Source organism: Emys orbicularis, chromosome 5 (assembly GCF_028017835.1).
Source record: "Emys orbicularis isolate rEmyOrb1 chromosome 5, rEmyOrb1.hap1, whole genome shotgun sequence".
In the NCBI taxonomy this organism is placed as follows: domain Eukaryota; kingdom Metazoa; phylum Chordata; order Testudines; family Emydidae; genus Emys; species Emys orbicularis.
In genome coordinates this window covers 42,341,762-42,353,824 of record NC_088687.1, presented here as the reverse complement: position 1 = coordinate 42,353,824, position 12,063 = coordinate 42,341,762, and the positions used below count along the sequence as shown (strand labels likewise).

At 41.8% G+C, this 12,063-nt stretch overlaps 1 protein-coding gene across 2 annotated transcripts in view; it reads left to right on the top strand.

Annotated features, from left to right (window-relative positions):
- The window catches only part of PRDM5 (PR/SET domain 5), a 140,876-nt gene that overhangs the window by 21,613 nt on the left and 107,200 nt on the right, over positions 1–12,063 (top strand). For both annotated transcript variants that reach the window (XM_065405377.1, XM_065405376.1), the window contains exon 3: positions 2,477–2,599. In XM_065405377.1, the coding sequence (XP_065261449.1) occupies positions 2,477–2,599 (123 nt within the window). The remainder of the gene's footprint in view (positions 1–2,476; positions 2,600–12,063) is intronic.

Genomic DNA, 12,063 nt, shown 5'->3' with positions numbered 1-12,063 from the left:
AACACATGTCTTCAAGGGTTTTATGGGATTATTTTGGTCAATAGTTTCCTTATGTGTTAAATCCTTGATGCACGTTCGACATCTCTTCATGCGTTGGCAGGCACTGAGAGCGCCCAACTGAGATGACTGTAAAACTGAGATGAATATAAATTCTTCCAATATAATTTGAGGATTAAGCAAATGAAAAAATAGATTAAAAGGAAGGTAGAAGAACATATGGCTTTTATAGTATGAACTTGATTGTTTCTCTAAGTCAAGATCTGATGAAAACCTTTCTAGGACCAGCTTGGTGGGCCTCCCTGACTCCCACTCTTGGTAGTTATTGCCAAGTCCCAAAGCCATTAGCTTGTCTTTAATTGCTCAAAGATGTAAATCTGTGCTGATAAACATTTTCATACAGAGATTGTGTTCTGCAGCTTACATATTTAGAACAGTGTGGGCTTAGCAACGTAACTATCGCGGTGCTCACTTATGGCTTTCAGGTCTTTTTAGGCTGTGAGTACAACATAAACTTGTGCTATTGTGGAAATACAGAGTTTACTTGTAAAGTGTGATTATGTGAATTCCATCTATATTCTTAATCCAAGCAGACATATTTTGTCACCAACCCCCAGATGTGTTTTTAGAAGGGGGAGTGAAGAATAGTTTAGCCAGTTGAAACTACAGGTGGAAACATTCTGCCAACCTGAGTTGGAAGGTAGACAAAACACCAGGGATGCTTATGGAAAAAAAATGCTATGAAATCTTTAGTGATCTCTAGCAGTACGTGGCTCTGTAGGACAAGAACATTTCATGCAGTATACCTTCTGTGTGGTTCTCCCATCCATATACTGACCAGGCCTGACCTGAGAAAATCTGACAAGATGGCCTGGTTCTAGATCAATAAACCTTGGTAGAGAGGTTGATTTTTCCCATCACTGGCATTTTAAGGTGGAATGAGTGTGATGATCACTCATTCATCAGTTGCACCTGTGCAGGTAAAATGTACCTTTCATGATACAGTGCAGTCTTTTGAAGTAGCCCCTTCACTTAATGAGGCTCATTTCCGTCGCACTCTAATTAAATAACTTACAGCCTTTCACCTGTATATTACATTAATTTGATTTTTATCATATCCTCCACTGCTCAGGTGAAAGTTCAGCCAGGTATAATTTAAGATTGAATGGTGACCATTGGGGCCACATATTTATACTTTGTGTCAAGATCAGTATAGAAAACAAAGCTTAAGGAAGTGATGGGACTAAGAGGAGATGCACAGTATGTTTGTACATGGGCCTTGACTGAGGAAAAGGCCTGGAAATGATAGGAGACAAAAATATAATTGGAGGATTTAATGAGGGATGTGTTACAAGAAGAAGATGACTTTATGAAAGGTATTTGAATAAGTTGGTGGGAGAGATGAGATTCAGGGGGACAGGCTGCAGCTCAAAGGTAGGAAGTATTTGGAGATGCGAAACCGTGGGATAGGTGCCTCTCCACCTGGCTGCGGCAGGTCTGGGGCTTGAGGGGAGAGGTGCCTCTCCCCGCTGTGGAAGGTCCGGGGCTGGGGGAGACATATCTCTCCCCGCCGCAGCCCTGAGCGGCTGCTGCGCAGCTATGCAACTTAAAGGGAACGTAGGTGAGGGAGGTGAACGAAGGTGGAGTGGGAGAGGAGGAGGATGTAGTAGCAAGGGAGGAAAGGGAAAGTGCCCTCTTGATTGTATCAGTTTTTGTTTTTTGAAACATTTGGTAAGATCCTAAGCAAAGAAGGAATAGAAGGAAGTATGTTTGTGAAGAGTCAGAGAGAGGAGGCAGATGGGCGTCAGTCAGGAAAGAGAGAGGTAGAGTTCAGTAAGGAAGAGATTGAGGCTAGGTCTACACTACAGCGGGGGTCCGACCTAAGATACGCAACTTCAGCTACGTGAATACCGTAGCTGAAGTTGCGTATTTTAGGTCGGCTTACCTAGCGGTGAGGACGCGGGAAAGTCGACCGCTGCCGCCGACTCCGCTGCCGCCTCCTGCCGAGGTGGATTTCCGGAGTCGACTGCAGAGCGATCAGGGATCGATTTTACCGCGTCTTCACCAGACGCGGTAAGTCGATCCCCGATAAACCGATTGCTACCCGCCGGATCGGCGGGTAGTGAAGACAAAGCCTGAGAAAAGAGAGAGTAAACATAGTGGAAGAAGCTGACACAGTTGCTGGAGTTCTGAGTAGTATATCCACCGTGAGATATCGTAAGTAGATAATGCATCATGTGCTTGAAGGCAAAAAAAAAATGTTTGCCAATATCTGAGCATATGTGCTGAAAGCAGGATTCACCTGCCAAACACCAGGTGGACTGGACACTTTCAATGTCTTTGTGCTTGTGTCTAAAACATACAACAAAAATTAATCTAGCACTTTGTTTTTTTCTTTACATATAAGATTTAATCTTTCCCCTTTCTCCGAGATACTGTTTCTGGTGTTCATTTTGTTCAATGGCTTTTAATATTTCAGGTTCGAGGGAGTAAAGGCGAGGTCCTTTATGTTCTGGATGCTAGCAATCCACGATATTCTAACTGGCTGCGTTTTGTCCATGAGGCACCATCGCAGGAACAAAAGAACCTGGCTGCCATCCAGGTAAATTTGTTGAATTCTTACCATTCACTTCATGTTATTAATCTGCTTAAGGTTTGTTTGTCTCTTGTTTAGTCTTTATCTCTTGCAGTAAAATTGCAGATTATAAGAAACAAAGCAACTTCAATACTTTTCTTTCCCTGTCCCCCCCCTTTTGGGAGGTGAGTGTTTGTCCTCAAAGATGTACGATAAATAAACATCTCACCATTAACAAGCCCAAGGACTGAGGGCATTTTAAAGCATCTAGTGTAGTCTTTGAAAGGTTTTAATTAAAATCACTGATTGAAGTTTGCTGTACAGAATTTGAAACCATCTAAAATCCATTTCTCTTTCCATTTCTAACACTGTTTATATTAAAAAAATAGTTTGAATTCATGTTTCCAGAATAATGACAGGTTTCAGAGTAGCAGCCGTGTTAGTCTGTATCCTCAAAAATAACAGGAGTATCCAAAGAAGTGGGTTGTAGCCCACGAAAGCTTATGCTCTAATAAATTTGTTAGTCTCTAAGGTGCCACAAGTACTCCTGTTGTTTCCAGAATAGTTCACACAATACTGCTTCTGTTAGATTTTCTCTTTACAGCCCCGTTTGAGCTAGGTAGCTAAGCCTCTGTCTAACTTCAGTGGTACTACTCCTATGCTTGAAGATAAGCATGTGATTATATATCTAGTTGAATCCGGGCTAATTATTTAGGGGTTTATCCTATATCCCTCGCACCAAACTCCCACTAAAATCTTTAGGAGTGCTCAGAGAAATCAGAATTTAAAAATAATTTTCAAGCAAATAGTCAAAGATATAAAAACAAACAAAAGATATTTTAAATATTCCAGTTGAAGCTTTAAGAGATTTAATGGGTTTGCAGGATTACCGGAAGGTAGTAATTGATTAGTCATTGCAGAAGAGCTAAATGATTTTTTTTTTTTTTTTTTTTAATCACTCTTCATCACAGATGTTCGCTATATCCCTACTCTTTTCAGGTAATAAAGATGAGGCATTGCCAAAAATGTAGGGGTCAAATGAGGGAGGTGCAACTTAAATATATTGTGGAGCGCAGCGTTTCTCAAACTGGGTCTGTGGACCCCTGGGGGTCCACGAGGATACTCCAGGGGTCCACAAGCCCCGCTAATCAACTTCTCCCCTCCCTCCCTCAACTCCTCCCCCTCCCTCCCAGCACCTCCTGCACGCCGGGGAACAGTTCCCCGGCGTGCAGGAGGTGCTAGGAGGGAGGGGGAGGAGCGGGGATGGGGCAGAATCATGTCCGGGGCTGCTGGCCCCACTGATCAACTCCTCCCATCCCTCCCAGTGCCTCCAGTGGGAACCAGCGGCGTGCAGGAGGCGTGGGAGGGAGGTGGAGGAGCCCTCGGGGGTGGGGGCAGAAAGAGGCGGGGAAGAGGAGGGTCAGGGGTGGAGCTGGGTGGGAAGAGGTGGGGTGGGGGCAAGGCCTTGGGGGAAGGGGTGGAGTGGAGGTGGGGCCTGGGACTGAGTGGGGGACTTGGAGGTCCATGAAACAATTTAAAATCAAAATGGGGGTCCTTAGGTTGCTAAAGTTTGAGAACCACTGGCATAGCGTGCAAGTTGTGTACTGTGCCCACATGGATTCAATTGGCTAGAGTGGGGCTCTGTATGGGCCTAGCAGTCTACCTGAATGCTGTATGTTGCAGAACTGAATAAAAAGTCACAAGGTATAGCTGGTTTAATACAAGAGTTATGAAATAATTTAGGAATAAAGTGCCTGAGCTGCTTACGAAACTATGTAATCTCATTAAAATCAGCTACTGTTATTAAAATCAGGTAGGTGAATGGGCAACATAATGGCAACAGAGAGTTGGAATGGATGGCTCGCTCCTGGGGTATCAGCAGGACCCAGGTGGATCCATCCCTAGAGGAGCCCAGGGCAGTGCGGCACGGAGTGGACTGTGGATCCTTGCCCTCCCTCCCCATTGCCCAGCGACTCTTGGTGCCGCAAGCTCCAGAGGATTTAAAATATATGGGGCTGCAACCAGCTGAGTGTCCAGGCCAGGGCTGGACAGCAGTGGGGTCAGCATGCTGGGAATCCCCAGTGATGAGGGAAGGAAGGAGGGGGAGAGCAGCAGATTGCTACTGGGATAAGGCAAGGCTGGGTGGGGGAGGGTGGGGCTGCTTGTCCCTGCCCTCCCCCGAATCATTGAGACTGCCTGCCCACTCTCCATCTGTTGCCCTGCCCTGACTCCGATACCTAGCCAGCCCCGTGCCCCTCCTTGCGCCCCCTTGATAACCTTGTCGTGCTCCCCCCAGGGGGGACGTTCCGCAGTTTGAAAACAAATAGTTCGAACGACTCATGGCCTTTACTGGATTCTAAATTAACTCGAGCCACTCAGGAGAAAAAGAGGGGCATTCCTGAGCAGAGATTTTAATTGAGCTGGCTGCAATATGCAACAATGTTTAAATAAACCAACTGCACAAACAAACACCCTAAGAAAGTGTTGGGTTGTATAAATAACTAAATAGAAAATACTGAAAATATTATACAATTGGCAAACTGTATTGCCTCGTCTTGAATATTGGGTTTCGTTTTTGTCTCTCTGTGCCAAAACCAGGGAGAAATGGAAGGAGTTGAAAGATGGGTGACAAGAATGGTTAGAGGCATGGAAAGACTCCCATGTTAGAAGATATTGTAAAGATTGGGAGTGTTTAAGTTAGTGAGGAGACAGAGTGGACATGATAGAGGTATAGGAAATAATGAAAGGTAAATTGGGCGCTCCTATTTCCAAGTTGTGTTATAAGTCTTTGGGCATCATCAGTAATGGTTTACTAAAATTTCCAGATGTTTTACTGATTTGTTGTACCCTAAGGCCCCAGTACTGCACTTCATATACGTGCTTAACTTTACACAGTGTGAGTAGTCGGAGAGACTACTCTCAGTGCATAAAGTTCAATACATACGTCTTTGCAGCATTGGAGCCTTCTTTAATATATAGGATGCCAAAGCTCTGACATTTGGTGTAATTCACGAAAACCAACCCATACTCCTTTAATATGGAAATGTTTTGGTAGTCTAATGTTTTTACTGTTATGCAAATTTTGGGCCAATTTCTGTAGTTACTCCAGGCACCGGATCAATGGGAGTTTTGTTTGTGGAATGGCTCTAGTAATGGAACCCTTATTTATTATTAAAGCAAAATACAATATCTCCCTGTATAGCCTTTGTGACAGACTGACAATTTCCTGCAGTATCCTGAATGGACTTTATTGAATTAAGTTAAACCTTATTGAATTAGTCTTTGGAGTTCATTGTACTAAAAATGTAATTATGTATGTGTTATTGTACAATTGTATGTATTTCCATGGTGAGGGTAAATAGGAAAACAGCAGGAGGTTATTAGGCAAATTCACTCATGTTGTTACATCTCCATAGAAGCCACCCCCGGGAAAGGTATGCATCTACTTGTTCAAACTGGATTCTCCAGGGACCCACTGACAAAGAAGGTTTTTGGTTGAGTAGCCTGGTTTTTAAACTGGCTAAGGGCTTTCTTCCTGATGCAGTAAATGGACAGGGCCCCAGTCCACAGAGGCCCTGATCTTAGGGTACAGTTGGACTGAGCCTGCCAGAATTCATGTTAGGGTTAAGGTTAATTCTGGTAAGCTTGTTAGTATGTGTGGAGGTTTATTGTTTGTTTTTAATGTTTTTTCTGTAATGCTTTTAAGCTTAAGAATAAAGTAGGCTTGCATAGGAAGTCTGTGTGGTACTTGTAGCAACTATAATTGTTATCCATCTCTAAAGAGAAAGCAAGCAGGTGTCCTGGGGCAATCTGTTTGTGCTGGGAAATACACAGTGAAGGCAGGGAACTGTGCAGCCTGGAAGCACCCCTATCAGAAGAGGGGGAGATGTGGGTCTCCAGTCAGAAAGGCAATGGTCAGGGAATTGGAAACCTGAGAGTGGGTGCCCTTGCTGAACCACTCAGGGGAAATACAGGTGTGGTTGCCCTGAACTGTGGCAGCCTTCATAAAGATACTGCAATGATACTCTGTTAGACCATGTTTTGCAATCATTGTAAATAGGACATTTCTTAATTTAGATCAGCAAAGTGAATTCAACTTTGATATCATTAACTCCAGTTACTTAGCTGCTGCTGCTACTATTACTGAAACTTATTACTGAAGTTACATTGCTGAAAAAGCAGTAAAACAATTAAAACATTAAAATCATTCATAATACAGATTATCTATATCAAACACAAGAGAGTCCTAATCTTAATAGTTCAATTGAATAACGTGGAATATGTCATCATAATTACATAGAGTACAGGGCTAATTTTCTAATTAACAAGAGAAAATGGAATATTTAAATTCAGATGGGGTTCCAGACCTCTTGTTCTAACTGGCACATTGTAATTACCCTCATGAAACGTAGAAATTCTTATAATGTTAACCTCTCAAGACATTTTTATTGTATGAAAAGGAGGAGTTCTTGTGGAGTTTGTTGGGATTGTAAAGCTACTACTGGATTTTAATTTTGTCTTTCTAACCCATTGTTCAGTTTTCAGATTGTGCTGTGGGTAAATGCTCTAATGATTTTCATCACCTCAAACCATATAGTTAGGAATAAATATTTGTTGCTGGTACTTATGATGAGCTATAAAATATAAGAATACTGGTAATTAGAGAACAAAGATGTCTTAGGACAGAATGCTCTCTTGGTATCACGACTGCTATAAGCTTATCCTAACATTGATTGCAAAGGGTACTTTACAGGAGCTTTTTTTGAAGTCCATTACAAATTCCCCACATGAATTACCAGAAACCCAAACAGATGCTAAATTGCACGTCCCTTCACTGGCAAAGCTCGTCTTTTCAATTTTTATAGAATATAGGTGGAACTGCTTGATCTAGACTGTGGGGAAAACCACAGAACCAGATTCTGTCACCATAATTATTGCAGAGTAGTATCATATAAGGCCTTACTCAACATAAGTGTGACAGAATGAGCCTGATAGTCAATTCAGTGTTTGTAGAGCAGTTCATGGTCTTGGATTTAAAAGGGGATGAAGTGTGTATATGTGCCACACACACAAATAAGATGAACCACATCGCTGAGTGGACTGGAATACGTACAGAAGAATAACTCACCCTGAGATGATTCTGTTGAAGGATCACGCTTAAGAGCACCGATATCTAGGTTTTAAGATTTGTACAACGTGCTTCCTTTTGTGCATATAAAGGGAATTTACCGTCCTGAAGACGCATTTTTTTGAAGTAAGCTGGTTGTGCTATGTACCTGTTTTGATAGCTCAGGTAAAAGCTGTTTCTGGTATTGCTGGAGTTTAGGATTCTGTAATAAAATAGGATGCTTAGATACTCCTTTGAGTCCAACAACCAGAAAATATTTCTAAATAGTTGTTTAATAACTAATACTGGCATGTGAGCACCAGGAACAGACTGAAAGGTTGGGGTGTACTTCTGGATATACCCATTTTAATTTCTGTGTACTCTACAAATCTGAATTGAATTGTGGGAGGCTTTTCTCACTTATTCCATTAAAGGAGCTTGTGATAGAGGAAGTGTGGTCTGTTCCATTACCCTGAACCCAAAGAGGAAAAATTCAACACAGAAAAATCTCAATTGACAATTGAGTTACAACTTTTATCCTCTGTTGCTATACATCTATAGCAGGGGTAGGCAACCTATGGCACGCATGCCGAAGGCGGCACGCAAGCTGATTTTCAGTGGCACTCTCACTGCCCGGGTCCTGGCCACCGGTCCGGGGGGCTCTGCATTTTAATTTAATTTTAAATGAAGCGTCTTAAACATTTTAAAAACCTTATTTACTTTACATACAACAGTAGTTTAGTTATATATTATAGACTTATAGAAAGAGACCTTCTAAAAACGTTAACATGTATTACTGGCACGTGAAACCTTAAATTAGAATAAATGAAGACTCGGCAGACCACTTCTGAAAGGTTGCCGACCCCTGATCTATAGAGTCATTACTCATGGATTGCATTGATCTGGGCATCTTCATCAGTGTCCTCAACAGTGACACCTGATGGTGTGAACTGGAATCTAGGCCATGCCTTGCAACTGACACACACATTTGACTTGTGAAATCCAAACAGTCCATTGTATTTGTCATGATCAAAAGCAAAGGGCTGCTATTAAATATCTTATAGGAGCTCTTTAAAAACAAATTGGTCTGGAAGAGTATTGTATTTTCAATATTCTTAATGCTGTGCACATACATTTATCTGTTTGCCAATTGTCATTTTGTGAAATGATCTCTGCTGTAGACTACTGTGCAGCAAAAGCCACTTGGTTGTTAATGTCAAAACTATTTTATAAATAGAATCCTAGCCAACCAGAGCTTTAAATTCAGATGCTTTGTTCATTAACAACCAGACATTGTGGTGGTCTGGACTAACTCAGCAAACTATGAGTTAGAATAATGAAATGGCAAAGGTTAATGTGAAAGGAGGTATTTACTGTGAAGCAGTAGAGTGGTTTAAAGTCATACTTAACAAATGTAATACTGGAAGATTAGTATTTGAGAATCAGTCAACACTGTAATAAATATAGTGCAACTGTACTATCTCAGCCTAACAGGCGAGAGTGAAGCCGGGGGGTGGGGGGAGAACACAAGGAAAGCAAGGACAAACTGATAAGCTGCTTAATAAATTTACATATTACAGGACAGTTTTGTGAAAGTCTAAAATCTACTAGTGTCTTAATAACTACAAAGGCAAGATTAACTTGTTATGCAATGTAAGTAGTAAAATGAACACCGTGTTAACACCCTGGATGCTCAGAGGACAGAATTAAAATGGTTGCTTGATGCTTTCTTTATTATTATTTTTTTTTTAGGAAAAAAGACTGAATTATTTAATTCCAAGGTCATACACATTTATCAAGTTGTTGAGTACACCGCATGTTTAGTGCTTTTCAGATATTCTTTTACTTACAAAAACGAGCAAACAAAATGGGCAGCTTTGGAAGAGTGAAGTAGCTATTTTTCTCCGACAGGCTTTTCAAACGATAGCTGCATTATCAATGTAGTTTGATATCAATCGGAGTTTGGGTTAAACTTGACGAGTATGAGCCTGAGAAACAGTAAAGCCGCTTAGCAGCACTGTGGCTATTAGAGAAGTCTTAAGGTGAGTGTCAATTTAATTTATGTCGACTTTAAGACCTCTTTTTACTGCCAGAGTGATGCAAAGGGGGCCTTGGTATAAATGAGAATCAGGCCCCAAATTTTTATTACTTTATGGCCTTCAAAAGCCTGTAGGTGGTTATTTGTCGGCCAGTCTAGCTGCTGTTAATAGTTTTGTTTGCTGACGTACAGTGTTATAAGGTAGAAATTAAAAAATAACTTTTTGCCATCAATACTACAGTTACCATGGTAATTTCCTCTCAACTATTTGGAAAAACTGTTGCCATCTGGGTGGTACTTTATGATAAATGCTGACTTTTTAATGGTGACACTCTTGGTCAGTTATAGGAGTAATTTTGAAATGGGAGTGGGGGGGGGGGAAGAAGGTAATATTTACCCTTTGGAATTAAAGCCCTGTTGCACAAGAACGCTTAAGCATATGTGTAACTAAGAACATGGGCAATCTCAATGAAGTAAATGGGACTTCTCTTGTGCTTAAGATAGGCATATGTAGAAGTTCTTTGCTAGATTAGAGCCCAAGTGTCTTGTGTATTGTCTTGGCTTCTCCGGAGCCAAGTCCTTGATAGACTGTAACACATTTTGTAAGCCAAAGAATCAAGGTGACCTGATCTTCCCTTCTGTGGTTCCTGTTCATATAAGGCTTTATATAACTGCCTCTGATGTCGGTCGGAGTCTTTGCATTGATTTCAGTAGGGACTGGATCCAACCTAAAAGGCTCAATCCTGCAAGCTCCTAGGTATCTCCTGGAGGTGCCAGTCCCCATTGTGCTGTGCTCCTGTAATGTCCAGTGACTTGAATGGGGACTGGGGCACTCAGCACTTCCAGGAGATGCTCGGCACCTTGCAGGATTGAGCTCGTGAAGATCTAATTCTCTTTAAGGCTTGTTAAATTGTTGATTTTGATGGTTTCATGTGGCAGTGAATGTTTTAGGTTTGAACTCCTTATGTGTGTTGCACTTTTTATGTCTTAGTAAGTCAGCCTTTCTTAAATTAAATAAAATAATCTTTTAATCAGAGATGAATCCAAACTGGAACAGCAAATCCAAACATCCCTGAACTTTGAGGGGAGTTTGGATTTAGACCCAAAGTCAGAGCTAATCTTCATGACTTTGGCTCATCTGTGTTTTTTTGTTTGTTTGTTTTGTTTTAAAAAAGAACATTACATGCTCTCTTCTTTCAAGGAGGAAAAAGTAGATCAGATCACCCATGGCAAATCCTGGAAATAGAGACTGGCATGAGCATTAATATTTGCTTTATTATTGGAATGTTGGTCAACATACTTTGAAATATACGACTGCAAAAAGCAGCATAATCTCACCAAATCCATGTTAGGAATGCCTGGTATACCTGAAGTGAACATGGATATGACTTTAAAGAGTGGGTGCAATTATAAGTGAGGGATTCCAAAGCTAGGTAGAGAAGAGGGACTTCAAACCAGTCATCCAGAAATCTACAGGCAAATAGTGTATCTGAGAAGATGAAGCATGGCACTTTGCATGGTCATCAGGTGTGTAGATGGAGGCTGGGACTTCTGGGTCTTAAAGCATGAACCTCTGCTGCCTGAGTAAAAGACCTTAGTTAACCAAGGCTCTAGCAAGTTTATCAACCTCTACAGGTGTCCTAGCTATCGCTAGAGGTGGACAGAGTTCCACATGGAGTGGGTGTAGGTTAGCCAGCCTGTTAGAATGCTATGGGAGAGAATCTACCTGAGAGAGAGGAGGGTGATGTATAGAGCAAGTTGGAAAATGGGTTTTAATTTCCACAGAAAATTTAGAGCAAAAAATCAAAACCCAAAATATTTGGACCAAAAACTGAATTAGTTTGGTTCAGAAATGCCATTGTGGTGCGTGCTGGGAGTTGGGGTTCCTTGTGCTCACAATCTTATCTATGGGCCAGGCTTCCTGGTTGGACCACACTTCCCAGATGCACCATGGCTTCCCTCTTGGGTAGAGGAGGCCATGCGTCATGACAGTCACATAGCAATGTCTTAAACTCCAAAAGTGCTGTCCATTTTTAAAGTGTACAGAGGACAGCTCGCTTACTTACCAGATCAGCAATCGTGGGTCACTAGTGTCCTTAGATGTTTGTTTGGCTGTGTGTGTATGTTTCCCCTGTGTGCTGCCCCAGCCCTTCAGAGAGCTGGCATGGCAGACCTTGAGCGAACCACCCGATGACCACAAGATTCGTTAAAGGACGAAGGCACCCAGCCATGTTTATTGTTGATGAAGCATGGTACTAGTATCCCGCAGACTTTACTAGACCACTAATACATGTGTGCCCATAACAATGGACCAGCTTAGTGCATGGCGGGACTTTTTGTTTTTTT